This window comes from Poecilia mexicana, unplaced genomic scaffold (genome assembly GCF_051168715.1).
Source record: "Poecilia mexicana isolate PSO_F unplaced genomic scaffold, ASM5116871v1 scaffold_16, whole genome shotgun sequence".
Taxonomy (NCBI): Eukaryota; Metazoa; Chordata; class Actinopteri; order Cyprinodontiformes; family Poeciliidae; genus Poecilia; species Poecilia mexicana.
The window spans coordinates 3,168,436-3,194,653 of NW_028263385.1; the positions used below are offsets into that span (position 1 = coordinate 3,168,436).

At 43.4% G+C, this 26,218-nt stretch overlaps 2 protein-coding genes across 3 annotated transcripts; both read right to left on the reverse strand.

Annotated features, from left to right (window-relative positions):
* Positions 1-909: 909 nt before the first annotated feature.
* On the reverse strand, positions 910-11,303 carry LOC106909302 (SMAD family member 4-like). 2 transcript variants are annotated; one of them, XM_014975648.2, is made up of 11 exons: positions 9,878-11,303; positions 7,999-8,271; positions 3,456-3,633; positions 3,209-3,337; positions 2,952-3,131; positions 2,756-2,878; positions 2,507-2,560; positions 2,225-2,408; positions 1,892-2,060; positions 1,597-1,735; positions 910-1,484 (listed from the first exon to the last, which is right to left on the reverse strand). In XM_014975648.2, the coding sequence occupies exons 2-11, from the start codon at positions 8,239-8,241 to the stop codon at positions 1,279-1,281; spliced, it is 1,605 nt and encodes a 534-aa protein (XP_014831134.2). In that variant the 5' UTR covers positions 8,242-8,271; positions 9,878-11,303; the 3' UTR covers positions 910-1,278. The 2 variants fall into 2 exon arrangements, with proteins under 2 accessions (XP_014831134.2, XP_087870084.1); XM_088013958.1 differs by lacking the exon at positions 9,878-11,303 and having other exon boundaries at positions 7,999-9,127.
* LOC148154930 (uncharacterized) lies at positions 9,083-26,218 on the reverse strand. Its single transcript, XM_088013950.1, has 5 exons — positions 24,420-26,218; positions 9,620-9,685; positions 9,451-9,537; positions 9,208-9,368; positions 9,083-9,121 (listed from the first exon to the last, which is right to left on the reverse strand). The coding sequence occupies exons 1-5, from the start codon at positions 25,819-25,821 to the stop codon at positions 9,083-9,085; spliced, it is 1,755 nt and encodes a 584-aa protein (XP_087870076.1). The 5' UTR covers positions 25,822-26,218.

Consider the following 26,218-nt stretch of genomic DNA (forward strand, 5'->3'; position numbering starts at 1 on the left):
GGCGCTGTGCCTTTGGGAGGAGATGTTTCTTTCTTCTTCGGGAGTTTTTTCGTCTTCTTATGAGGGGCTGAGAAGTTTGGCTGTTCGGTTACACGGTTGAATAAAAGTCTGTACAGCTACGCTATTCCCTCTCAGTGTCTGCTCTTTCTCTACCCACGACCTCCTATTTTATGGTGACACCGATTTAGATCACTACTTAATGTTACAATATTTACACCATCAAAAACGTAAAACATACAAAGATCAAATTAAAACTGAGTAGCATGCTTCAAAACATGAGCAAAAGAAGAAATAAAATGAGCAGCAAAAAGACAGAAACCACCTGAAGAAAATGGGAATTCAATCCAGTACTTTCAAAATTGTGTTAATGGGATAGCTACTGATGCTAAAATACTACCCAGCATTGTATTTCTCTTCAATCTGGGATTCCAGGTCTTGGATCTGGGAATGAAATTTGGATTTGAGCCTCAAAACCACAGCAATTTGCTAATTGTTAAAGATCATAATGGTGTATTTTTTCCATTTTATGTGCTAAATAATACAAAAAGTGTCAGAATGGCTAATAAATATTTAAGATCTTCAACTTTAATTATTTAACTTTGGGTGGCAGACGTGTTGGATACTGAAGTCAGGGCTGCACAGCAGCCTCTCGATTTCCCAGTTGGAATTTCAGCTTTCCCATTAGTTTGGAAAACAAACACACCATGATGAGCATGGTGTGTTTGTTCGACGACCTCTAAAGGCTCAGCCTCAAGATGCACAGCCATTCTGAATTTTGAAGAATTCCAAGTGTTAAAGCTCATTATAATTGCTTCTTCTGGCTTGTAGTGCTAAGATGCACTGTGCACATTAGTGCATGTTGAGGTATATTTTGAGTCTGTAGCACCACCTTCAGACAGAACAGCAGAATGAAAGACAGGAATGTTTATTGTAATGAGAACAGACAGCAGCAGCTACAGAGTTATAGAAGCTTTCTGTAGAAAACACTTTAAAATGGGATAAAAAACTGTAAAAAGAAAAAAAAACATGGTTGAATAAACAACCTAAACAGGAAATGATCAATTAGAAACAAATCTTTGGTAGATAATCAATAGAAATAAATAGATGAACTTCTGGTTTTTGGTTTCAGCTGATCTGAAGTCAGTCTTCCTGATTCTGATCCCAGATCTCTGCCTGGACTGACCCTTGGATGTTGTTACCATGGAAACAAAGCCGTAGCTCTACGTCTCTCAGAGGAACGGAGGTTGTTGGGGACGACAGTAGTCAGGTGTGTTCAGGTCAGAGGGTGTGCTCTCGAAGTGGCAGCGTGTGCAGCACCTGGTCGAGCAGCTGCAGCGCCCGGTGCAGGTGCACCTCCATCCAGCAGGGGGTGTCCTTGATGCTCTGCCTCGGATAGTCGCACCCCCAGCCTTTGACGAAGCTCAGCCTCACGATGCACAGCCTGCGCAGATCATCTACACCTGGACCTGCTGCAGAGCACACACCTGTGGGCGGAGCCAAACACACCCTTACACACAGACACACAGAAACCTGCTAAACGCCCAGTTAGAGCCGCATTATTAATGAGGCGTTCAGGTGCAGTCAGGTGACACTCACTGAGTGCAGGTGCGATTCCTCCCACGCTGTGAGGTCCTGGCATCACCCCAACAACCGCAGCCGCCTGCGTCTCTGCTGCTGCCTGCGCCGCTGCCGCCTGCTGCTGCATCTGCCTGTGACACTGGCGTAGGTCAAACACCTGTGGACACAGGTGAGACGGACAGACAGGTGAGATGAGTTTGGGTTCAAGTGTTGGTTGTTGTTTAGTATGGAGTGACAGCGAGCCAATCAGGGAGCAGGCGGAGAAACACATGACCGCTGGTGAAAGTGAAATAGGAAGTGACTGGTGATGGACCTTGATGTAAGCTCCAGGGTAAATCTTGTGAACCCCGTCACCTGGCGCTCGGCCCGCCTCCCGGTCCAGGTAGTAACTCTGGACGAACACGGAGTGGTCGCTAAGGCAACGCATCCAGACGTCCCCTTCCCCACGACATTCGAGCTGGACGCCCCGCCCAATATGGAGCCTGCAGGAAGAGACGGGTTAGTTCTGGCATGCAGCGCCCCTGCTGGTAGCTACCTACTTAAACTGGTCTGAAATGTTTTTTACTGGATCAAGCAGTCTGATCCAAACTGGTCTGAACTGATCTATGCTGAACTGACTGGTTGGACCTGGTGGAAGCGCTTTAACCTGGCGCGGTGGCTAGCTGCAGTCCGGTGGACATTGCTGAGTTGTCCTAGACAGAACCGATCCCCGCCTGAAGGATCCACGTAGCCGTCCACCGTCACCAGGGGACAGCTGGACTGGACCTTGAACATCTCCCCCACCTGAACATCCAGCTCGAAGTAGGAGATGGAGCACCAGAACTCTGGACCTGCAGAACGGACACAGAGAGACGGGTAGACAGAGGAGGACATCCACAGAGACATGTTGGTGTTTGGAATAGAGCCACATTTTCTTTAGGTGTCTCACCTGGATGGTTGGAGACCGGTTGTGGGTACGGAGGACTGCTGTGATGCTGCGACCCTGGAGGTACAAACACTGACTCAGCACTATCATCCTACCCAGTACCACTCAGTCGCACCCAGCAACCGCAGTACCACCTAAAACCCCCAAGGCCTCCCGGCTCTACCCAGTACCCTCCACTACCTCTCAGTAGCTTCCACTGTCCCCCACTGCAACCCACTACCTCAAAGTTTCCTCGTCCACATGGTGTCTTACAGAAGTGAGTGTTGGGTGTGTGTTGATGCTGATGATGTAGCGGCGTCTGCTGAGTGTGGCTCCGCCCACTGTGCTGATGTCCTGCAGGTGTGTAGGGGGCAGGGCTGTTACCTGACCAGCCGACTGAAGAGACAAATCAGAGTGAGAGACCCATCCGGCAGGATAGGTGAGCAGTAGCACAGGTGAGCAGGTGTACCAGGTGTGGGCGTCCCACTGTACTCGGGGCTCTGCTGGGCAGAAGCCGGCGTGGCGGCCTGTGGGATCAGGGGGGGTGAGATACGGCCCTCTGGCTGAGGGGGCGGGGCCACCTGCAGGAGGGCGGTGTCTTCTGCAGCCTCGGCGGCGCCCAGGGCAGCGGGTATCATGGACGTCCGTCCTGCAGGAGACGTATCAGAGTGAGATGCCAGGTAGCAGAGGGTGGACATCTCGGGAGGTTGGTGGGGGGGCGCTCACCTGGCGGAGAAAGAGGCATGCTGGGATACATGGTGAGGGGGCGGGGCTGGGCATACGGGTCAGAGGAGGCGGGCAGGTCCAGCTGCAGGCAGTCCTGCAGGAACTCCTCCTTGATCACCGCCTGAGGACCTGCAGGACGACGGCTGTCAGAACCGGTTCTGATCCAGACAGCTGCAGGGGCTGCTGCTCAGGCTCAGCTCCGTTCTGGACCAGAACCAGTTCTGCTTCTGATTCAGGTGTGCGTTACCTGTGCAGGCGGGCGCCGCCACCCTCTCGTAGTGGTATGGGTTCACACACACGCTGTCATACTTGAGGTCAAAGGCGAAGCGGCAGAACTTGGCGTGCTTCAACTCGTTCTTGTGCAGGTCGGGCCAGCGCCATAGTCGGGCGTAAATCACATGGGGGAAGCCCTTCCTGCCCGCTACCTGTGCAGGTGAGACCCACAGGTCAGAAAGCAATGATTCAGGCCTGGCCGTCACCTCAGAGACCAAAGCTGATCGAACAGACACTGTTGCCACAGAAACGAAAAGGGCAGGACATCGTGTCTGACCTCAGGCTGTTGCTCCCACTACCGACCCATCTGGAGGGACCAGTCCAGCTGAGGAAAGTGTCATCATGCGATGTTGCAGCAGCGTGTTGCTATGTGGCAGCGTGTTGCCATGTGGCAGCATGTTGCTATCTGGGAGCATGTTGCCATGTCGCAACGTGTTGCCATGTGGCAGCAGGATGTTGCCATGTGGCAGCATGTTGCTATCTGGGAGCATGTTGCCATGTCGCAACGTGTTGCCATGTGGCAGCAGGATGTTGCCATGTGGCAGCATGTTGCTATCTGGGAGCATGTTGCCATGTCGCAGCATGTTGCCATGTGGCAGCAGCATGTTGTCTTGTGGCAGCAGCATGTTATCATGTGGCAGCAGTGTGTTGCCATGTCGCAGCATGTTGCCATGTGGCAGCAGCGTGTTATCATGTGGCAGCAGTGTGTTGCCATGTCGCAGCATGTTGCCATGTTGCAGTGTATTGCTATGTGGCAGCATAGCAATACACATGTTGCAGCGTGTTGCTATGTTGCAGCAGTGTGTTGCCATGTCACAGCATGTTGCCATGTGGCAGCAGCGTGTTATCATGTGGCAGCAGCGTGTTGCCATGTCGCCGCATGTTGCCATGTCGCAGCAGCATGTTGCCATGTCGCAGCAGCATGTTGCTTGTCGCAGCATGTTGCCAAGTGGCAGCAGCGTGTTGCCATGTTGCAGCAGCATGTTGCAGTGTGTTGCTATGTGGCAGCAGTGTGTTGCCATGTCGCAGCATGTTGCCATGTTGCAGTGTATTGCTATGTGGCAGCATAGCAATACACATGTTGCAGCGTGTTTCTATGTTGCAGCAGTGTGTTGCCATGTCACAGCATGTTGCCATGTGGCAGCAGCGTGTTGTCATGTGGCAGCAGCGTGTTGCCATGTCGCCGCATGTTGCCATGTCGCAGCAGCTTGTTGCCATGTGGCAGCGTGTCTCTAGTCAGAGGTGAAGGGCGGCAGGCGGCTGCAGACTAAGCAAATCCTCTGGAGGGAAACTCAGCGTCTCCAGACTCCAGGATCAGAGTCGTGATTATCTGGTTCTGTACGGTCCGATTGGACCCAGGAGGCTCGCTAACCGGGCCCTGACAGGAACCAGAACCGGTTCATTCTGAATCAGGATCTTTGGAAAGTTCACCTTGAATCAGCCGGAGATTCTTCCAGTGTGGAAACTCTGTGGTATGACACACACACACACACACACACACACACACACACCCCCACACACACACACACACACACACACATGTTTGTGTTGCTATCTTTGTGGGGACTTTCCATTGACTTCCATTCATTTCTACAGCCTAAACCTGACCTTTACCCTTTTCCTAACCCTAACCAACCAAAACTCAATTCATACCTTAGCCCTAAATCTGACCCCTGACCCAAAAACAGGGTTTCCCTTTGTGGGGACCAGGCTCCGGTCCCCACAAGGAGCAATTGGTCCCCACAACGTAGTATATGTCAGGAACATCGTCCCCACAAGGTATTACAAACAAACGCACACACACACACACACACACACACACACACACACACACACACACACACACACACACTCTCTTTCTCTCCCAGTCAGTCTGGCTTCACTTAGTCCCGCCCCTTTCCTGTGTTTCAGACAAAACAAGTCAGCCGCTCTTCCTCCTCCTCCTCAGGATGATCCAGGCTGCTGCGTCTCTGAGGATCCGGTAACACCGGGCCTCTGACCAGAACTGAGACCAGCAGAACCAGCAGCACATCTGGAGCCTGGTCTCTTTAGCTGGTTCTGGTTCTGCTGGAACATCTCCAGAACGTTTCCTTGGACGGTTCTGGACCAGATGGGTTCAATGTGATCCGTTTTGTAGGGATGGCAGTTGTTGATTAATGAGTTAATCAAAAGTTGATTGACCTTATCCTTGGAGTATCAGTCAAGGTCGTTTTCTTGAAGTTTCCTCTGGTATCGAGACGATGTTCTTTCCGTAATGGCAGAGCTAGACAATAAATTATTAACTATTTATATCACGATCAGAGTATCTACTGATCAATATCAGTAGATCAATATCTACTGATATTGATCAATATCAGTAGATCAATATCTACTGATATTGATCAGTAGGCACTACTGATCAATATCAGTAGATGCTCTGATCCAGAACCACACAGCATTCTGGGAGATGTAGGCAGAGGAGAGGCTTTTGCTGCTAAACCCCAGCTAAGCTAGCTGGGTAACATGAGCTTGCACACTCTTTGGTTGCCTAGCAACAACTTGTTGAGTAACTCACGCAGCAACAGTTTCAGGTTTCCTCATCGGTGTCGACATAAAGCAGGAACGTAGCAGCACCAGTTTAAAACAAAAACCTAATCAATGAATACCAATATCAACTGATGTGAAATTATTTTATCGTGATTCGCCATATCATCCAGCCCTACATAAAGGGTTAAATTTTTTTTAATAATTTTAACAAGAAGTAAAATCTCTTGTTCTTATTGCCATCATGTTTCATTATGTCATGTTTACTCTGTTCTGTCTGTTCAGAACAGACATGAATTTAGTTTATTTAATTTCCCTTTTAGAATTTGAATTGAATTTGGGTTTCTGGTTGAGAGAGCAGCTCGGATCAATCAGCAACATTTGGGTGAAACTTCAGGAGTTTGTTCAGTTTTTGTATTTGTATTTCTCTCTCCCATTCTGAAATGGCCGTGCTGCCATCTTTGTTCCTGCTTCAGGATGACCAGCAGCGCCCTCCGTTGGATGGAAGCCAAACTACAGCAGTGAATGAAAGTCTAAGCATATGTTATTAGTTTATTGATTACACCAGTGTTTCTCCACCCTGGTCCTCAGCCCCCCTGCTCTTCATGTTTTAGATGAGCCTCTATTCCAGAACAGCTGATCCAAATGATTGCATGACCATCAAGTACTGCAGAAGCCTGTTAATCACCCAGAGATTCAATTCAGGTGTGGCAGAAGGGAAACACTTAAAACATGCAGGACAGGAGGGCTTGAGGTAGAGAAACACTGGATTAGAACCTATTTTAATCTACCAAACCATTTATTGTAAGCTCATTGATTCTTTGCATCCGTAGTTTTGTTGGAGCTGAAACCAGGAATCAGTGGGAAATTCTGATCCGCTCCGGAGTCTGGAACGATCCCAACTGGAGCTGCAGCTCAACGCTATTTTTCACATTCTGCAGATTTTTTATTCGACCATTTAAGCTTCTTTTGCACAATATTACAAATACATAAAATGTAAACAATTAATTCAGTTCCTTTTGTAAATAATAGATCAAACGTTCAGCAGTTAACAGCTCAAGTTAGAGATGATCTGGAGATTATTTACTGATTATTAATCAAGAATCAGTTAATCAATAAAGGTTCTTAACAGGAGATCATTTTACAGAATGTGAAGCAGGTGAACATTTTGAATTTTAATATTACTCTATGTTTTGAGGACTAAAGGTGGAAATTAGCATTTGTAGCAAACCCTGGTTGAGTGGATAAGGTATGTTGTATATTGTCCCATTTTAAGGTCATTCATTCATTCATTCATTCATTCATTAGAAGATTTCTGGTTGAACAGATTTACAGATTAAGAAGGTTTTCTATCTGAAATGCAAAACTTTATTTATTGTTCAGTTTTCATTTTGACTGTAAATGGCCTCTTGTACTCCAGTTAATGATTAATCAATTTTTAAATTAGTCAATGATTATTTCAATTAGCAGTTAATCGCTTCAGACCAGACCAGAATCTTTTAATCTGAGGCCCAATTCCAGATTGGACCAGAACCAGACTTGATGCTTCCTGGAACCATCTGGTTCTGGTTCCAGAGCTACCTGGAGAAGTTCTGGGCCGGTTCTGGCTGTCAGGCTGCAGACCAGAACCGGTCTGCTACTGTGTGTCTCTACTGGGATAATGACAGCTGGACTGGGCCACACCCAGTCTGCTGCAGCCCAACATGATCATTAGGTGCAGACAGAGCACCTGGCTGAGTCAGAACCGCCTCCGGGTCACAACCAGGAGGCGGACCCGGAGGCCCAACAGAACCGACCCAGTTGATATTTAAAGGTGGACCAGCAGAGAAAGACGTGTTCTGTATCAGAGTGAGAGGTCTGCTGCTGTGAGGATCTCTGGGTGACCGTCTCCAGAGCCCCCTGCTGGCTCAAACTAAAACTACCTGTCTCCTGGATCAGCCAATCAGCAGCCAGCAGATCTGGCTGCTGATTGGCTGCAGCGGTTTCAGTCCTACCTGCAGCCGGCCATCCAGCGTCCTCTGGATGGTGACGCACTTGCTGGGTTGGACGCCGTTGGACGTGACGGCGGTAATGAGCGAGTCCAGCTCGTCCTTCTTCTCCTTCAGTTTCTTCACCAGGCTCTCGATGGCGCGCTTGGCGAAGCCCTCGTTCTCGCCGCCCTGCCGGTGGCACATCAGGCTGTGGACGATGCTGAGGCAGGCGTCAGTGCTGCTGGGGGCGGAGCCGAGCACCGACATGGTCGCTCAGTGTAGGGGCAGGGGGCGGGGCTATGAGACAACAGTGGAGAGAAGTTTGTTCTGTTCAATATTATTAATATCGTCTTCATCAATCCAGGCGCGTTTGATGGAAATAATCTGGATACTACCCTAAAAGTTCCTGAAGAAACAAAGAACCGGGATCAGAGCCTTGTGGAACCCCAGACCGAATCACAACAACAAAACCTCCGGATCCTGATGCAGACCTTCAGGAGGCTGGAGAACAGCTGCTGGACCCTACTGGTCACATGACGCATCGCACATACATCGCAATATCAGCATGTAAAATACTCATATTGCAAAGGACTGTTTGGAGCATCGTAACTGTTGGCGAATATATTGCTAGAGTTCTTAAGTTCTACTTTTTATGCTAATGCAACATTAGCACGAAGCAAAATCTGCTTTCAAATTCTGAACCAACTTTTAAACCAAACATTATGAATTAGGCGTGTTAGCATGTACTGGTTTGCAACGAATCAACTATGCAATGCAAAGCGTAACTCCATCAGATGTTGACATGGCTGGAATGATCAGAGAGACAACGCAGGGAGACAGCCTGGGGCCACTAGGGCCCCTGGGAGCTGGGGGCCAGCAGGAAGCCGCTAATGACGGTATTGATCTCTGTTGATCAGAAACAGATGAGCTGAAGCTTCATCTCTGTTACATCAGCGTCCTCATTGTCCCCTTCACAGAGACACTGGACAGACAGGAAGACACCTGGCATCCAGAGGAACCGAATCTGATCCTGTGATGTCATCCATTAGTGACCTCATCAGTCTGATCAACAGTTATTGATGACCTGATGTCTCCCTGACACCTCAGGTTACAGTGGAGACAGAGACAGTCTGGACAGACAGACAGTCTGGACAGACAGAGACAGTCTGGACACATAGAGACAGTTTGGACACATAGAGACAGTCTGGACACATAAAGACAGTCTGAACGGACAGAGACAGTCTGGACACATAGAGACAGTTTGGACACATAGAGACAGTCTGGACACATAAAGACAGTCTGAACGGACAGAGACAGTCTGGACACATAGAGACAGTCTGGACACATAAAGACAGTCTGAACGGACAGAGACAGTCTGGACACATAGAGACAGTCTGGACACAGAGACAGTTTGGACACATAGAGACAGTTTGGACACATAGAGACAGTCTGGACACATAGAGACAGTCTGGACACATAGAGACAGTTTGGACACATAGAGACAGTCTGGACACATAAAGACAGTCTGAACGGACAGAGACAGTCTGGACACATAGAGACAGTCTGGACACATAAAGACAGTCTGAACGGACAGAGACAGTCTGGACACATAGAGACAGTCTGGACACAGAGACAGTTTGGACACATAGAGACAGTTTGGACACATAGAGACAGTCTGGACACAGAGACAGTTTGGACACATAGAGACAGTCTGGACACAGAGACAGTTTGGACACATAGAGACAGTTTGGACACATAGAGACAGTCTGAACGGACAGAGACAGTCCGGACAGCCGGAGAGACATGGGTAAAAAGATATTCATTCGGTCCGTCCGTCCCCGCCGCATCAACAGTTGTCCCCCAGCCCCTCCAGCCCTCAGCGGGCTCTGCCAGCGCCACTCACCGGGACTCGGCGCGCTCCTCTGGGCTGTGCTGAGCTGCGTGTGTCTCCGTGTGATGCTGCAGACCGTCTGTCTGGGAGGGGGCGGGGGGTGGCGGCTGTGTCACGCTCTCCCGACAGCCAGACATAACAGGAAGTGTGCTGACCTCCGAGTTTTAGGAAAATAAGAGTCCAAACATGGACTGGTTCTGATCCCAGCCTCCTCAGACCGGAAGTGAACCTGTTTCATCAACAGTAATGAGCGCTTCTAGCAGCGCGTGCTCCCTGGATCAGGGAGGGAAATAAAATCAATAGACAGGATTTCAGTCATGTAACTGATCAACAGCAAACAACTTCCTCCAGCTTGTGACGTCACGTCGATATAAAATCAAGGAATTCCCATTAAAAAAGTAATGAGATCCCGCGCTGTTCCAGAGCCTCTTATTTTGAAAGGACGAACAACCAAAGTTTGTTCTGAGAGACGTGTGCACGCGAGTGAGGTTGCCCATGGTTACATGGTGTCCGCGGGGCACGGTGCGGTCAGAGCACAGCGCCATCCGGTGGCAGAGATGAAAACAGCAGCAGTTTGTGATAAAACGTGATTCAGATCAGATCCCTGTCAGGATTTCTGGTTTCCTCTGGAACCGGAAGAGGTTCGGTAGAATCATGGATCAGCTTTCTCACAGAGTCAGAACCACAAACACAAAGTCAATATTTCGGAATTATTTTTAAACTACAGGGACTTTATAGATTAGGTGTGAGTGTGTGTGTGAGTGTGTGTGTATGGTTGTTTGTGTCTGTCTCTGTGTTGCCCTGCGGCAGACTGGCGACCTGTCCAGGTGACCCAGGTGACCCTGCCTCTCCAGACCCCACTAAGGGACAAGGGGGTAAGAAAATGGGTGGATGGACTTTATAGATAAATATAACTGAGGTCTGTAAAGCTTTCTACGGAGCCCTGCAGGGGACATGGGAAACATTTCCTGTTGCGTTCCCTCGTAATAAGTTTACTGCAATATTTGCTGGTCTATTTTACATAGAGTCACAAATGTCGATTTAGAATTTCAAATGTAAACACATTTAAAGAAACTCAGTGTTTATTAAATCTTTGGTGCAAAAAAACTGGTAGAAAATGGATTGTTAGTGCAGGTTGGGATGGAAACGGCCCTTTAACCGTTCAGACCAACAAGAGACTAAACTGTCAGATGATTTATTACCCGCGATAATAACTCAGAAATAGTCCAGATAGTTTGGATGTATTTTTTATTCTTTCCTGCTTATGGAAAGTTTCTGTTTATATCAGAGGTTTGTGGTTCATTTCTGTCCTAAAGAAAAAGATAAAACTTCAGATATTTCATAATTTTTAAAGTGCTATATAAATAAATTTAACATTGAGATATTAACATGGAAAAACCTGATGACAGCCTCATATTATAGCAGAAAGTAAGATGGCCCTGTGAGAAAGGCTTACAGTGTTCAGTCATAACACCTGAACGGGTCAGGACAAAAGAAAAACACCCCCATGTCCCTTAGAGGCCTCCGTAGCCTTCAGCCTAGATCCAACTGATCCAGATTATCTTAATATGCAATATTATAGGGCAACCCTAATAACCCCTAACCCTTACCCTTTTTTCACTCTATTTCATCTGGTGGCCATAATATTTTTCAAGGATTATAAGATTCACTATATAAATTTAATCTGAAGAAAAAGTTGAATTGTTAAAGATGAGTAAAATATGTAAATTTGATAAAACAATATTTTTTCCAATTTTTTCTATAAGGAGTTTTTGCAAACCCGACCAAAATATTGTAGTGTGAGAACGTTCCACAAATAAATGTTCAATACTTTATTGAAATGTTATTTCAATAAAGTATTGAAATAAATGTTCAATACTTTCGCCTTCACACTGACACAAAGAGCAGTTGTTGCTGACATCTGGAGAAAAGCGACAAATGTTATTTTTAACTGGATAATATCTATGTAAAATCTTAAATAAAAATTCTTTGATCCTATTAGTAATTATATATTTAGTCCCTGGCTTACGTAGCAATTTGAAAGTTTAATAAAATGATAAAAAATAGAGAAAACGAAAAAAGATGTTTGAAAATGGTTTGACAAAAGCAATTTTAGCTTTTCAAAGCTGTTTTAAGAGCATTCGGTTCGTCGGAAATGATTAAACAGGAAATTCTTTGCAGATATCAGAAGCAGTCTTATAGTTTATGAAGTTTTGCTATCTCCGCATTTCCATCATTGTCGAGCTCTTTCTAATTTGTGGCATTTACTGACAATTTTGTGCAGGAAATATAAAATTCTGCAGGCAACTGTTTGGACACCACAAAGGGGCTTCACGTCATTCTTAATTCAGATATCTGAATTTGTAATTTTGACTAGTCAGAATTGTGTTGAAGATATCTTAAGTTGTAATTACGGATATTGTCCCGTCAAATGACAGATCCAGTGACGTCATTTGAGATATATTGAAAGGAATTTTGACTAGTCAAAATGTAATTGAAGATACATTGAATTATTATTCTTACTAGTCAGAATGTAAATACAGATATCTTAAATTACCATTCCGGATAATCAAAATGTAGTTTTGTCTAGTTAAAATGCATTTTTAGATATCTGGAATGTAATTCCAGATAGTCAGACAAAACCGAATTTATGTTAAAACGGCTTGCCATCAGTGTTGTGGTACTCGAAGTTGGTCTTGGTTTTAAGACCGGTCTTAAGACCATTTTTTGATGGTCTCGGTCTCGTCTCGGACTCGACCGCATTTGGTCTCGGTCTTGTCTCGGTCTCGGACGCTGAGGACTCGGCATTTTATTTCAAGACCAGTCAAGACCGCAACTGTGAAAATATCACTAAACGTGCAGCATACTGTCCACTTTATTTGTTAACATTTTTGTTTTCAGTGGATGCAAAACGCACCGATTAAAATCCAAGCAACTACGTGTTTCTGTTACTCCCCCTCCCCTCCCCACCTTTCACTCGCGCGCGGCGCTCCAGGACATGCGCAGTGGTTTCCTCTCAGCGGCAGAAAATGTCTGTCTAATCGTCAGTAATATAATATCGCTGCATAAATAGTAAGAAATCCGATGGCCTCAGCTAACTCAGCAGCGCTTCGCTTTCACAGACGGTGGGGACAACGTCTAACTATTTTCGTCACTTAGAAAAGTAGCTCAAAGAAGGTAAGCTCCGTTAACGTGATGTTAGCAAAGCTAGCTGTACAGAGACACATAAGCATTGTGATGAAAAATGTTATCACTCACTGCCTGAATTATTGTGCGGAGGTGTTGACTGACTTGTCGCATATATGGGACAACGCTAAAAGTCTGCAATATAGTGAGGTGACATTCAGAAACAGTCGATACATCTGCTCGTCTCTTTACTTATTAGATAGGACTGGAGTGTCACTGAGAGCCGTTGTTCTATCAGATAGCCATACGCTGTCAGGTTAGCATACATGCATTAAGAAATCCGACCGTCAGAGGAGTTGTCAGTTCACCATACGCAGCAAGTTATGATGAACTTAAGTCATTAAATTGTTTTCAATGATAACTATATAGATATACATGTGTTGTCATGGTTGCAAAGTGTATTTAAAGCAGGTCTGGCTGCAGCTTGAGTCAGCTACAACACACGCCCGTGTAAAACTCACTTAACCGCTAAGTCAGGATGCCATACAACTGTTAATAACAAAGTATGACGATCTACGTCATGATTCTATGTTGTTGATTAAATGAAATCTTATGGTAATGACGTGTCTGACAGATATAGCCGTTGTTCTATCACATAGCCATACGCTGTCAGAATAGCATACATGCAGTGAGTACCATGCCAGCGCATGCGCATTAAGTCCGACCGTCAGTGGAGTTGTCAGTATACGCAACAAGTTATGACGAAAATAAGTCATTAAATTGTTTATAATATGACATAATATGATAACTAGATAGATATACATGTGTTGTCGTGGTTTCAAAGTGTATTTAAAGCAGGTCTGGCTGCAGCTGGATGCCATACAACTGTTAATAACCAAGTGTATGATGATGTACATTAGGGGTGTCAAACTCCAGTCCTCAAGGGCCGCTGTCCTGCAACTTTTAGATGTGCCTCTGCTGCACCACACCTGAAAAGAATAATTAGGTCATTAGCAAGGCTCAGGAGAACCGATCTACACAGGGAGGAGGTAATTAAGCCATTTCATTCCACTGTTTTTTACCTGTGGCACATCTAAACACTGCAGGACAGCGGCCCTTGAGGACTGGAGTTTGACACCCCTGAACATCATGATTCTATGTTGCTGATTAAATAAAATCATATGGTAATGACAGCGTATGCATGTCTGAGCTAAGCGTACGACTATCTGACAACGTATGCTGATCTGACAGAACACCCGTTCTTTGTTCTTGTAATGCTCTGTGTACACTGCATCATTATTTTATTTAATTATGTACGTTGATATTTAAATTAACAAATAACTAAAACACAAGAATGAAAGAGCACGCAGAGCATGCACATTGCTCTTTGATTGTTTTTGTTCAAAGTGGCAGCTGTAATGTCTGCCATGGTGTCAGACTGCCAGGCTTCATGTACTGGGATAGAGAGTGAAAACAGTCCCGATGAGCGCCTTCTGTTTGGTTACTTCTTGCTTGTTGCTCCTTGGTCAGTGTTCGTAGTTGAGTGTTATTTACCGTCAGGGCATTGCCTCAATTGCTATGTTTAATGGTGCAACAGTGGTGGATTCTTATATGAGCAATATGGGCAAATGCCCAGGGCGTTATGTTTTTAGGGATGGCACGAGACCATCACACTTTTTAGCACATAAATGGAATATTTAATATTGGTAAAATGTATTAAGTATTTAATATCTAGGTGTTTTATGGTAATATGGATCTTTCAGATTATTTTGAGAAGCAATTTCGATCATATTTTACATTTTATAGTATCATGTAGCGTGGGGCGCTGGTCTTGGTCTTGACTCGGTCTCGACTCCCCTCGGTCTTGGTCTTGACTCGGTCTCGACTCCCCTCGGTCTTGGTCTTGACTCGGTCTCGACTCCCCTCGGTCTTGGTCTTGACTCGGTCTCGACTCCCCTCGGTCTTGGTCTTGACTCGGTCTCGATACACTCTGGTCTTGGTCTTGTCTTGGTCTCGGGTTAGGTGGTCTTGAACACAACACTGCTTGCCATATTTCACCAGGACTTGGTGATAGCTCTCAGCTCCCGACGTTCTGGTTTGGACTTGTTAGGGTCACCTGTCATCATCTTCCAGTCTCTCTTCTGAAATAAAATCACTTAAAAATTCTTTACTTCTGAAGCTCATTGATTGCCAGGCATTACCTACATCTACCGAGTCATGAGAATGACTTCCTGTTTTTAATAAGTTTCTGATATGGAAACTAGTTCCATAGCTTTTGAGCTTTTATTTTAACTCCTCATCTAGCACTGGGCTCCTAAACTCCAGAACTCGGGGCCCGGCATCCTGCGACTTGTAGATGTGTCCCTGCTCCAACACACTGACTCTAAAGCTGAATCACTTCCTTGGTGCCGTCGGTTCTCCATGGTAACGGCCTCATTACTCGACTCAGGTGTGTTGAAGCAGAAACTCGTCTACAGCTGCAGGACTCCAGCCGTCCAGGCCTGGATTTGAGGATCATTGGTTCGTAGTTTACTTTTGTGAAGTCATTAGCTGCAACAAGCTTGAATTGCACAAAGATAATCTCTGTCCTAATCAAAGTCACTGACGTAGTTTGGATAGAGCTGTGGCCTGATAAAGAAGGCTGGTTCTGTTCTGGAGACGATGGTGAGAAGAAGGATTCTTCATAAAATGAAGACGGTTAACAGACAACCTGAGCATCCTCTTCATGAGACTGTCTGAGAAATCAGAGTGTCTTCAGTCAGAGGCTTCTTCAGATTCGCTGTAATACAGACTGCACCAGAGATTATATTCAGGGATGTACAGACCCATGAACTACCAATCAAAACTTTTTATCTTACATTTCCAAGGGAGGCGAAGGACGGAGAGCGCAGGGTGTTGATAGATAGCATGTTGAGGCTGGTAGGATAAATAAAATAAAAACAGCATTTTGTGTTTCTGACAAGCGTGACTTACGTGAATTATTACACTGCTATTATCATTTAAGGACCAGGGCTTCATAAGGATTCATAATGCAGAAAGCCTATTATCTGGAATAAATTAAACTATATAGAAAGATGCCAGCCTGATGCTATTAGCATGCAGAAGCGCTAGCATAGCTCGGTAGCATAGCTTCCTGCTCCTCTTTGGCAAGCCGTTTTAACATAATAGGACAGGAGATATGTAGTTTTGATTAGTGAAAATTAAATTATAGATATCTTAAAAGCAAATCATGACTAGACAAAACTAAATTAGAGATATCTTTATTTAAACAAAACAAGTATGGCAATTACAACAGTGTAACTCTGTAGAGGGAATAGCAGAGGCAGATTTAGAAATGCAAATACAAAGTAATATCGATAAAGAAAGTATAAATCAATAAAATAGTAACATGGGTTGGTGGGCAATTCCATTAATATTTCAATCAGGTATTCATATGATTCAATACATTTCAGAGATTTCAAATATAACTGGAATTCAGATAGAAAAATGTTAAAAACTGGGGATGATCGTAGCACTCTGTGTTTATGAAGAAAGGATTTTACCAGACAAAATGTTACAACAGAGTTTATTATTTTGCTTTTCAAAAACACTCCAAAAGTTACCATATCTCTAGAAATAGATTCAGGAAGTGCAGTTTTCAGTTTGATCCACCTTTCTAAGCAGGTTTGATTGGAGACCCGTCGTTTCCACAGCGTTTACTGTCACTAAAACCATTTATCAGCAGCTCTCTGCAGCGGTAAGCAGCATCTAACATTTTAGTTTCTTTAGTTTGAGTTCTTAACATTTCAATTGATGTTTTATATATCATTATTGATCATTATTGATCATTTCCCTATATTTGATCAGGTCTCATATTGTTGCTGTTTGGAGACTGATTTGAGTTTATTTTAGGTTTTCTGTGTTTAATTAGATCTGTGTTGTCCTGTTGATCCGTGTCACCTGTTGTCTCTGTCTATTGTTGCACAGCTGAACTGAGAAGTCCTGAGAAGTCCTGAGAAGTCCTGTGAAGTCCTGAGAAGTCCTGTGAAGTCCTGAGAAGTTCTGTGAAGTCCTGAGAAGTCCTGAGAAGTCCTGAGAAGTCCTGTGAAGTCCTGAGAAGTTCTGTGAAGTCCTGAGAAGTCCTGAGAAGTCCTGTGAAGTCCTGAGAAGTTCTGTGAAGTCCTGAGAAGTCCTGAGAAGTCCTGTGAAGTCCTGAGAAGTCCTGTGAAGTCCTGAGAAGTCCTGTGTCCACTCACCTCTCGTTTTCAGTCTTTAGTATTCAGTTGCTACCGGTATTTAGCTGCTGCTAAGTTTTCTGCCGTGCCGCCTGAACTGGACTATCTGAGCTGTTCTTAATTAAATCTTCTTCATCACCATCTTCATCTGCGTTCATTTTCACCACTTCATGACAGAAACTCTTGGTAAATTTGTACCGTTGTAATTTATAATCTGAATGAACATGTTAGTGAGGATGAATACAGGCATTTAAAAAAACAGACAAATGAATGTGTCCGTCGTGACGCGGTGCTGCTGCATGATGGACAGAACGGATCAGGAGGGGAACCGCAGACCCATCAGAACCTGAAGAACCAGACATCAGCACCTCCTCATCCCTCAATCATCTCCTGAGGCTGATACGGTGCAGAACATTTTATTATTCAGCTTCTTGTTGTGCTTTTAGTCAGTTATGAGTTGATTTGCTTGTATCGTCGTATCAGCCAAAATAATATAAATGGTGATTTAAAGAACAAATCATACTGAGAGATTAACAGTAAATACATAAATATTTCCTACTTTAAAAGGTTTGTTAGGGCTTTTATTTTGTTTTATTAAGAAATGTTGACATATTAATTGTTCAGTGGTCATTTAATGCATTATTAATGTCAGACACAGACCTGCAGCCCAGGGGCGGATCTAGATGGGGGCCAACGGGGTACAGAAGAAATTATACTAAATAAATGTATTTTGTTAATATTCAGAGGTGGATTTTTTTTAACCTTCACAATTTTACTTTAACATTGAACAGCCACACTGTTAGCTGCTGTACAGGATCAGACTTTCCATCTGCCTGGATCTCTGGAGACACAAGTGTCTCTTTGGCTCATTTCATATGATAAATGATAAATATTCCTCTGTTCTGATGTTTAATTTTTTTAAGTGTCCCCATGAAAAAGCACTGACTACCCCTCTGGTAAATTTGCTCTAGAACCAGCCTCCAAACCCAACTCCTCTCTTGTATAAATGTTTTAGTCAAACTCTTTACACTACCAGAATTTTCACATAACTTTTATACTTATGGAGCCCTGCCTGAGGACATTGTGATTATTAAATCAGGTGTTATGATCAGTCACTCAGCACTTGAGCAGTTCACCAAATACATTTTACACTTTGCTTAATTAAACATGTTTAAGATATGCTCTGATTGGAGTACAGTTCTGGAGTACTCTATGTATGAATGATTGCTCTCTGGATCACATTTTAAAAACAAAAACATTGCCATAAAATATTAGCTATCACTGCAGCGGACGTCCCACCCCAGAGAGTCGGATGACACGCCGTGGTGGGCGTCCCTTATTTTTGATTTCTGAAAGGTGGCAGCCCTACCTTAACATGAATGCTGTGCAGTTCGGAGTATTTTGGTTCAATTAACACAAAATAAGGCGACACACATACATTTTCTGACAGATAATCAGAAGTGCAGGTGTTTAAGGAGGCTAATCAACCACCGCCAGTGTTCAGAGGATCACTTCCTAATATCACAGAATGGAAATTCAGAAACATAAATCTGCAAGACAGAATGTTAAGTTTGGTGTTTTTCGTGCGTTTTTGTGTTAATTTCTGATGCTCTTGAACGTAATCTGCTCTTCGCTCTGTGGCTGCTGTTTATAGGTTGCCATGGCAACGAGTCTGCGTGTTACGTCGAGCTGACGGTTGATAAAAATAATACAGTCACCCGTTTTTCTACATTTTTGCCTGGACTAATTGCATCACTTGTTCGTAGAACGTGGAAATATTCAGATCAGTCATCAAATGGGATGAAATATTTCATAAAGCATAAAGAACCAAAGTTTGTTAAATTTTAAACCATGGCTCCTACAGCGACAATTAAGTAAAATTCAATTATTGGACAATATAAAAGAGAAATTCGCTTTGTTCTCTCTTGTATCTTTACAGAACTGACAGAAACCAAACTATAGATTTATCAGCAGAGACAATATATATTTTTACATATCCAATAATTGTTGTTCTGGTCGATGGATTATTGATGTGAGGGCTCCACAGACAACATTTCACAAGTAAGATGGACATATTATTGTGTATATATTGTGATTAGAATATTACTTTTGTAGCTCCAAAGTGACAACACTGGCACGGCTTTCTTTTTGACAGGCTCTTTTAATAAATGCCGTGAAAACTCGTGGCCGCCTGCCACTTCGGAGGTTGGTCTTCAACAGATTAAAACTTCGTAGACCGCTCTCCAAGTTTCGCTCCTTCTCTGTTAATCCAAATCTCACAGAACAAATCACATATACAAATCTCGCGATAACTTTCAACAACATAGTTCTGACACGAAATAAAATAATAAATTACACAAATCTCAAGACGTGAATCAACAACTTAAATACATAACAGTTAGAAATACATTTTTTAATAACAAAACATTTTAGTGACACTTACACTCCCACCAAAATCACTATTTGGTTCTCAATGTGATTTTCTAATGAGTGTCAAGATTACAGGCTGTTTTGTTCTGTATCAGTCTCAAGTAATGTCACTACTTTGTGAATAGGTCTTTCTAAATATATGAACCTTGTCAGTGGTTTTCCTTTGTCAAATGTCGTTTCACTGGTCTTTAGTTTCACCTTTCGGACCTTGCCGTCTGGGCTTTCTGGAGTCTCTACAACTAGAGCTAGTTTCCATTTACATCTTGGCACATTATCATCTTGTAGGATCACAATGTCATTAATGTGCAGGTTCTGCGAGACTTTCTGCCATTTTTGTCGCTGTTGGAGATTTAGCAGATATTCTCGTTTCCATCTTTGCCAAAACTCGTTTGCTAGAAATTGTACTCGTCTCCATCTTTTGTTCAAGTACAAATCCTCTCTGCAAAACTGTCCTGGAGGGGGAAGAATAACTGAAGACTTCATCGTTAATATGTGATTGGGAGTTAATGGCTCTGAACTTAAGGGATCGTTAAGAAACTCCACGCTTAAGGGTCTGCTGTTAATGATAGCCATTGTCTCGTAAAGAAGTGTTCTTAGACTAGTTGTGTCAAGTCTGTTTGAGAATTTATCTAACATTGCTGTTAGTATGCTTCGTGCTGTTCGAATTTGGCGTTCCCAGATGCCTCCCATGTGGCTAGCTGATGGAACGTTCATCACAAACTCACAACCAATAGCTCTTTGTGGTTCTTGGTCCATATCCTTTATTAGCTTCAAAAACTCTCTTCTGGCTCCCATAAAGTTTGTTCCTTGGTCACATCTTAATTGTCGAACAGGACCTCTTATGGCAATCAACACCCGAAGAGCGTTCATGAAAGCATCAGTTGATAAGTCATCAAGTGTTTCAATATGCACAGCTCGTGAACATAAGCATGTGAACAATAATCCATATCTTTTGACTTCCTTTCTTCCTTCCTTTACCATGAATGGACCAAAACAGTCGACACCACAATAGGTGAAAGGAGGTGCTGTTTTTGTTCTTACTTCTGGTAACTCTGCCATCTGTTGGACATTTGTAGCCCTTCTATACTTTCTACATTTAACACAATGGTAAATGTACGAAGAAACCATACTTCCACATCCTAAAATCCATATGCCATTTGCACGCAATTCATTTACAGTCATGCCTCTTCCTTGATGATGTACACGTTCATGGTAGTGTTTAATGAGGAGGGCTGATACATTGGACTCCTTGGGAAGAATTGCGGGATGTTTGACATGATGGTGTAAGGCTGATTGGGACAATCTTCCTCCCACCCTGAGTACATCAGAGTTGTCCAAGAAAGCATTTAGTTTCTTCAGTTTGTTATGCTTGTGCAGAGAATTTGCCTTCTGAGATCTGATTTTCTGTATTTCCTCAGTAAAAGCTTCTCTTTGCACTAGCTTGATAATGAACACTTCTGTGTCTCTCCTCTCTTCCAGATCTGTTGTTTTGTTTGTTCTTTCTTGAACGCCTTTAAACTCTTTTATGCATCGTTTGAGTCTGGCAATAGCCTTTACTGCTCTTAACCATTCAGAGAACTTCTTTAGACGCTCTAGAACAGGGTTCATTTCTTTTGACTGCACGGTGTATGCATGACCCTTACGGAGTTCAGGATCTGTCTCTTCAACTTCTCCCACCATTTCCCCTTTGATTGGAAGATCTTGTTTCCAAAGGAAATCTGGACCCCTTAACCAGTTTGATTCTTTCAGTTGTTCAGCTGTTAAACCCCTAGAGGCCTGATCAGCCGGATTTTCTTCTGAGCTGACATGCTGCCATTTTTCAGGACTTGTACTTTGTCTTATTCGTTGAATCCGATTGGCAACGAATGTGTGAAACCTTTTAGCATCATTGCTTATGTATGCCAGTACGACTTCTGAATCTGTCCAATAATATTCCAGTAGATTTTCAATTTCCAATTCTTGTTTGATTACATCTGCGTTGCGGACTGAAGTCACAGCTGACGTCAGTTCAAGCCTTGGGATGGTAATTTGTTTAATGGGCGTAACTCTCGCTTTTCCCATGACAAGTGAACAGCTTATCTGTCCTTCCTTGCTTATTGCTCTAAGGTATGAACATGCACCATAACCGTTGAGACTTGCATCCGAGAAGTTATGCAATTCATACTTTATGATGTTGATGTCTTGTGAGTAGCTTCGTGGGATCTTCAGAGCTGCCAGCTTAGGCAAGTCTCTCAACCATGCTTCCCATCGTGACAGAATGTGGTCTGGAAGATCATCATCCCAGTTAACCTTGTCTTTGCATAATGTTTGGAGTATTTGCTTTCCAATCAATGTGAATGGAGCGACAAACCCAAGAGGGTCATAGATAGAAGCAACGGTCGAGAGTACCCCTCTTCTGGTCAATGGGTTGTCTTTCACTTGAACTCTGAACTGAAATTCGTCCACTTCTACACACCATTGTACTCCAAGTGCACGCTCAATGTGGAGTTCTCCAAAAGCCATGTTCTGATTTTTGGATTCAGCTTGTTCTTCTTGGGAGATTGTTGCAAGCACTTCTTTATTGTTTGACACAAACTTATGTAAATGTAGGTTGCCTGTTTTGCAAAGTTCCCTGGACTCTTTGACCAGCTGTATGGCTTTGGCTGTTGATGTTACACTAGCAAGTCCATCGTCGACGTAAAACCCTCTTTGGATGAACTCAACAGTTTCTTTACTGAACTTGTTTCTTCCTTGCGATGCAATGTGTTTGAGTCCAAAATTACAACATCCAGGAGATGAGGCTGCTCCGAAAAGATGCACCTTCATCCTGTAAACGGAAGGTTCGGAGTTCAAATCACCTTTGTCCCACCAAAGAAATCTTAAATAATCTTGATGCTCCTTAATGACGTGGAATTGGTGGAACATTCTTTCCACATCACACATAATGGCGACGGGGCCCTTTCTGAATCGGCATAACACTCCAATCAGTGTATTGGTAAGATCCGGTCCAGTCAAAAGATGATCATTGAGAGATGTTCCTTGGAAGCGTGCAGAACAATCAAAAACCACACGGATTTTCTCAGGTTTGTGGGGGTGGTAAACCCCATGGTGTGGGATGTACCATGCTGTCTTGTTGTCCAGTTCTTGTTCTGGCACCTTTTCTGCATCTCCGCGAGTTATAACATCATTCATGAACTTGACATAATCTTTATAGTATTTCTCATCCCTTTTGAGTCGACGTTCCAATGAAGACAATCTGTGTTCAGCACTTTGCTTATTATTTGGGAGATTCGGACTATCTGTTTTGAATGGTAACGGGAGTTCGTAGTGACCATCTTTCTTCTGTTTTATGCCTTTAGTAACCTTTGACATGAACAAAATGTCTTCTTGTGAAACTGGATTGTCATCTGTTGCATGTTCAGAGAAATCAGATTCTAAAGCTTTTATCACATCAGTTGGACTGACTTCCTTTACTTGAGTTCTGCATACGAAATGTACTCGTTGTTTGAGTTCAACTGCTGGTTGTGAAACAGGAAATACTTCACGAACAATGATTCTGTGACTTGTGCCGATGGCATCATTGTGATTTTGAACTTGAGACGAGCAACCAACTATGCTCCAGCCGAGATCGGTTAACTGTGCGTAAGGTTGGTTCTCTTTGCCTGCAAGAACTTTACGTGGTAGGAGAGCTTGTTGACAGTTATAGCCAATAAGTAGACCAACTTTGCATTCAAGCAGTGGAGGTAGCTTTTCTGCCAACTTTTCCAGATGGGGCCACTTTAAGGCGGTTTCAGACGTTGGTATATGTGACTTGTTGACAGGAATATACTCTCTTGTGTAGACTGGTGGCAACGTGATTCTCTTTTCATCTTTATATCCTCTAACTTGAAGGTTTACCAGTTTGTCACATGGTATAACTGTTGACTTTGCAGACATAGTCGATAAGCGCAGATTGACTTTACTTTTATTTGTGTCAAGATCTTGGGCTACTTCATCCAGGATGAAGGAAGTATCACTCTGTGAATCAAGGAGTGCATAAACTAAAACCTCTCTGTCTGGGTTGTTCTTTGATGAAACCCATACAGGTAGTATAGAGGAAGTCAATGTGCTTGAAGTTTCTTGAGCTACTCTGTTAGAGATCGCAATCGATGATTTGTCTCCTTCCTTAGAATCAGCTTCGTCCTCATCTTGAGACCTTTCACTCACTGCAGGTATTATCCTTTTACGTTCAACGAATGTGTCATCGTGCAGACAGGTTGGATGTCTCTTTTGACATTTTTCACATGTGCTCCTTTTGTTACACTTCTTGGAATGATGTCCTTTCTTTAAACACCCAAAACACAGTCTTTCTGCTTGTGTAAACTTGATACGGTCTTGGAGTGGAGCTTCTGTGAATTTGAAACATTTATCAAGTGTGTGACCATTTCTTTTGCAGAACAGACATGATACATTATTTGTGTGATTTGAGTTTGTTGTTAGAGTTTTTGCTTGAATGACTTGGTTGCGTAATTGTTTGGGTTTACTTATTTCCAAACCTTTAAGAGCTTGCATTGAGGCTATGGGATCACATGCTAAGTCTGCTTCAGTGGATACAAAATCAGCAAACACGTGAAAAGATGGATATTCTCCATCACTAGCCTTTCTTATTTTCATGGCTGTCCGGTTCCATCTTGTGGTCAACCAATCTGGGAGTTTTACCAAGAGCTTCTGGATTTCCATACAATCATTAAGAACCTCCAATGACCTTATGTGTAACATTGCAGCTTCACAATTCTTCAGGAAGTCAGCAAATTCTCTTAACTCACTTCCATCCTTGGAGTTTATTTTAGGCCAACTGTGAAGTTTGTCTCTGAAACATTTCCCTATGGTGAACAGATCTCCATAACGTTTTTCCAGCACTTTCCAAGCTGAGTCATATGCTTCATCTGTTCCCACAAGAAGAAAACCTTCAACTGCTTTCTTTGCGGGTCCACCAAGGTACTTTCTGAGGTAATAGAGTCTCTCATTCTTTGGAATATTTTTCCTTTCTATCAGGGTTTCAAATGACAACTGCCAATCCTTGAACTTTAAAGGGTCACCAGTGAACAATGTAGGTTCTGGAGTTGGTAGACGATTAGCACTTATTGCTTCTGCTAGGATTCCAACTAGCTCATAATTTGACTGTTGTTGAGCTGCAACAAAGGAAACTTGTGTAGCTTGAGGGATGAATGGTGGACTTGATGATTTAAGTGTTTGGCTCATGGTAGCCTTAGGTTGTTCGCCAGGACTTTGTTGAGTTTGGTTTACTACTGTAGGAATTTGTAGCACAGATCCAGTGCTTGTAGCGTAATGGAATTGGGTTACATTTAGAGCTGGAGAAGAACTGTGTGCTGTGACAGGAATTGCTTGGATTTCACTTTCTGCTTTAATGCTCTGTGATGAACTCTGACTTGCAGAAATACTTTCAGCTTCTTCATAAACCTTTACTCTTGCTTTTGCAGCATTGAAAATTTTAATTTCTTCCAAGCGTTTAATCTTTCTTCGCTGCTCTTCCATTGCTTGCTGCCTTTCCAAATTCTCACGTTCCAGTTTTTGTAACTCAATAGTTTCCTTTTCTTGCTCTTCCATAACTGTTAATATTTCTTGAGATGCAGCTGCTTCAGCCTCTGCTTCCAATCTCTTAGTTGTTTGTGAACTACTTGAGCTACTTTTAGACCTTCTGGATTTTGACCTTGATGTCGTACTTTCAGATCCTAAACATGACCCAAAATCTGGCCATGGCTCTTTGTCATCTTCTGCAAGGTCTCCTTGCAGTTGTTTCTCAGCTCTTCTGACAATGAATGCTGAAAGTGATGTACATGCATCCACTTTGCGCCTTAGGTCTCCATCAGGCATTTGTATTTGTCGTATTTCTTCATAAATGATTTGCATATCTCTGCAGGTGATGTTTACATTATTAATGAGCTCCTTTAATTCACTGTCTGAAGCTTCTTTTCTTAGTATTACTTTGCTCAGTCTTGCTTCATATCTCCATTTTTCAAAACCGACTGCATATCTGTGTTGAAGAGTTTTAAGTTTCTCTTCTTGAAGCTCTTTACCTTTTTCGGTTAATGTTCTTACTCTTTCACTTCTTCGAACAGTCTGTGGTTCTGAGATTTGCTCAGCATCATTTTCTTCCACTTCAGTACATGATACAGCAGAGAGCTCCTTATGGTCTTTGTCAGTCATCTTATAAGTCTGGTTAAATGTCACTCAAAATTGCAAACACTCGTTCAAATGTCTAACTCATGTGACTTGAAAATTACTTTACACTGTAGCGGTAATGAGCTTCACACTTAAAACAAATGTATTTCAACTTAAAGAACTCTGGTAACGTCGCACTTAGTTTGATCTCAAGATGAATACACAACACTCTTACACTTAACAACAATGCATTACTTTGAAGTTTAGTAGAAAGTAAGTAACCCTTTGACAAATGTGTTAGAGAAACTTATTGTGGCTTTAAACTTCACTTAAACCACTCTTATTCTACCTTTAACACTGTCCTTTCTTAATTTCCACCTTACTTCAGTTGTCCAAGGTTGTTGCTGCTGTGCTTGACTTCTTGTGAGCGGTGATCTTGACA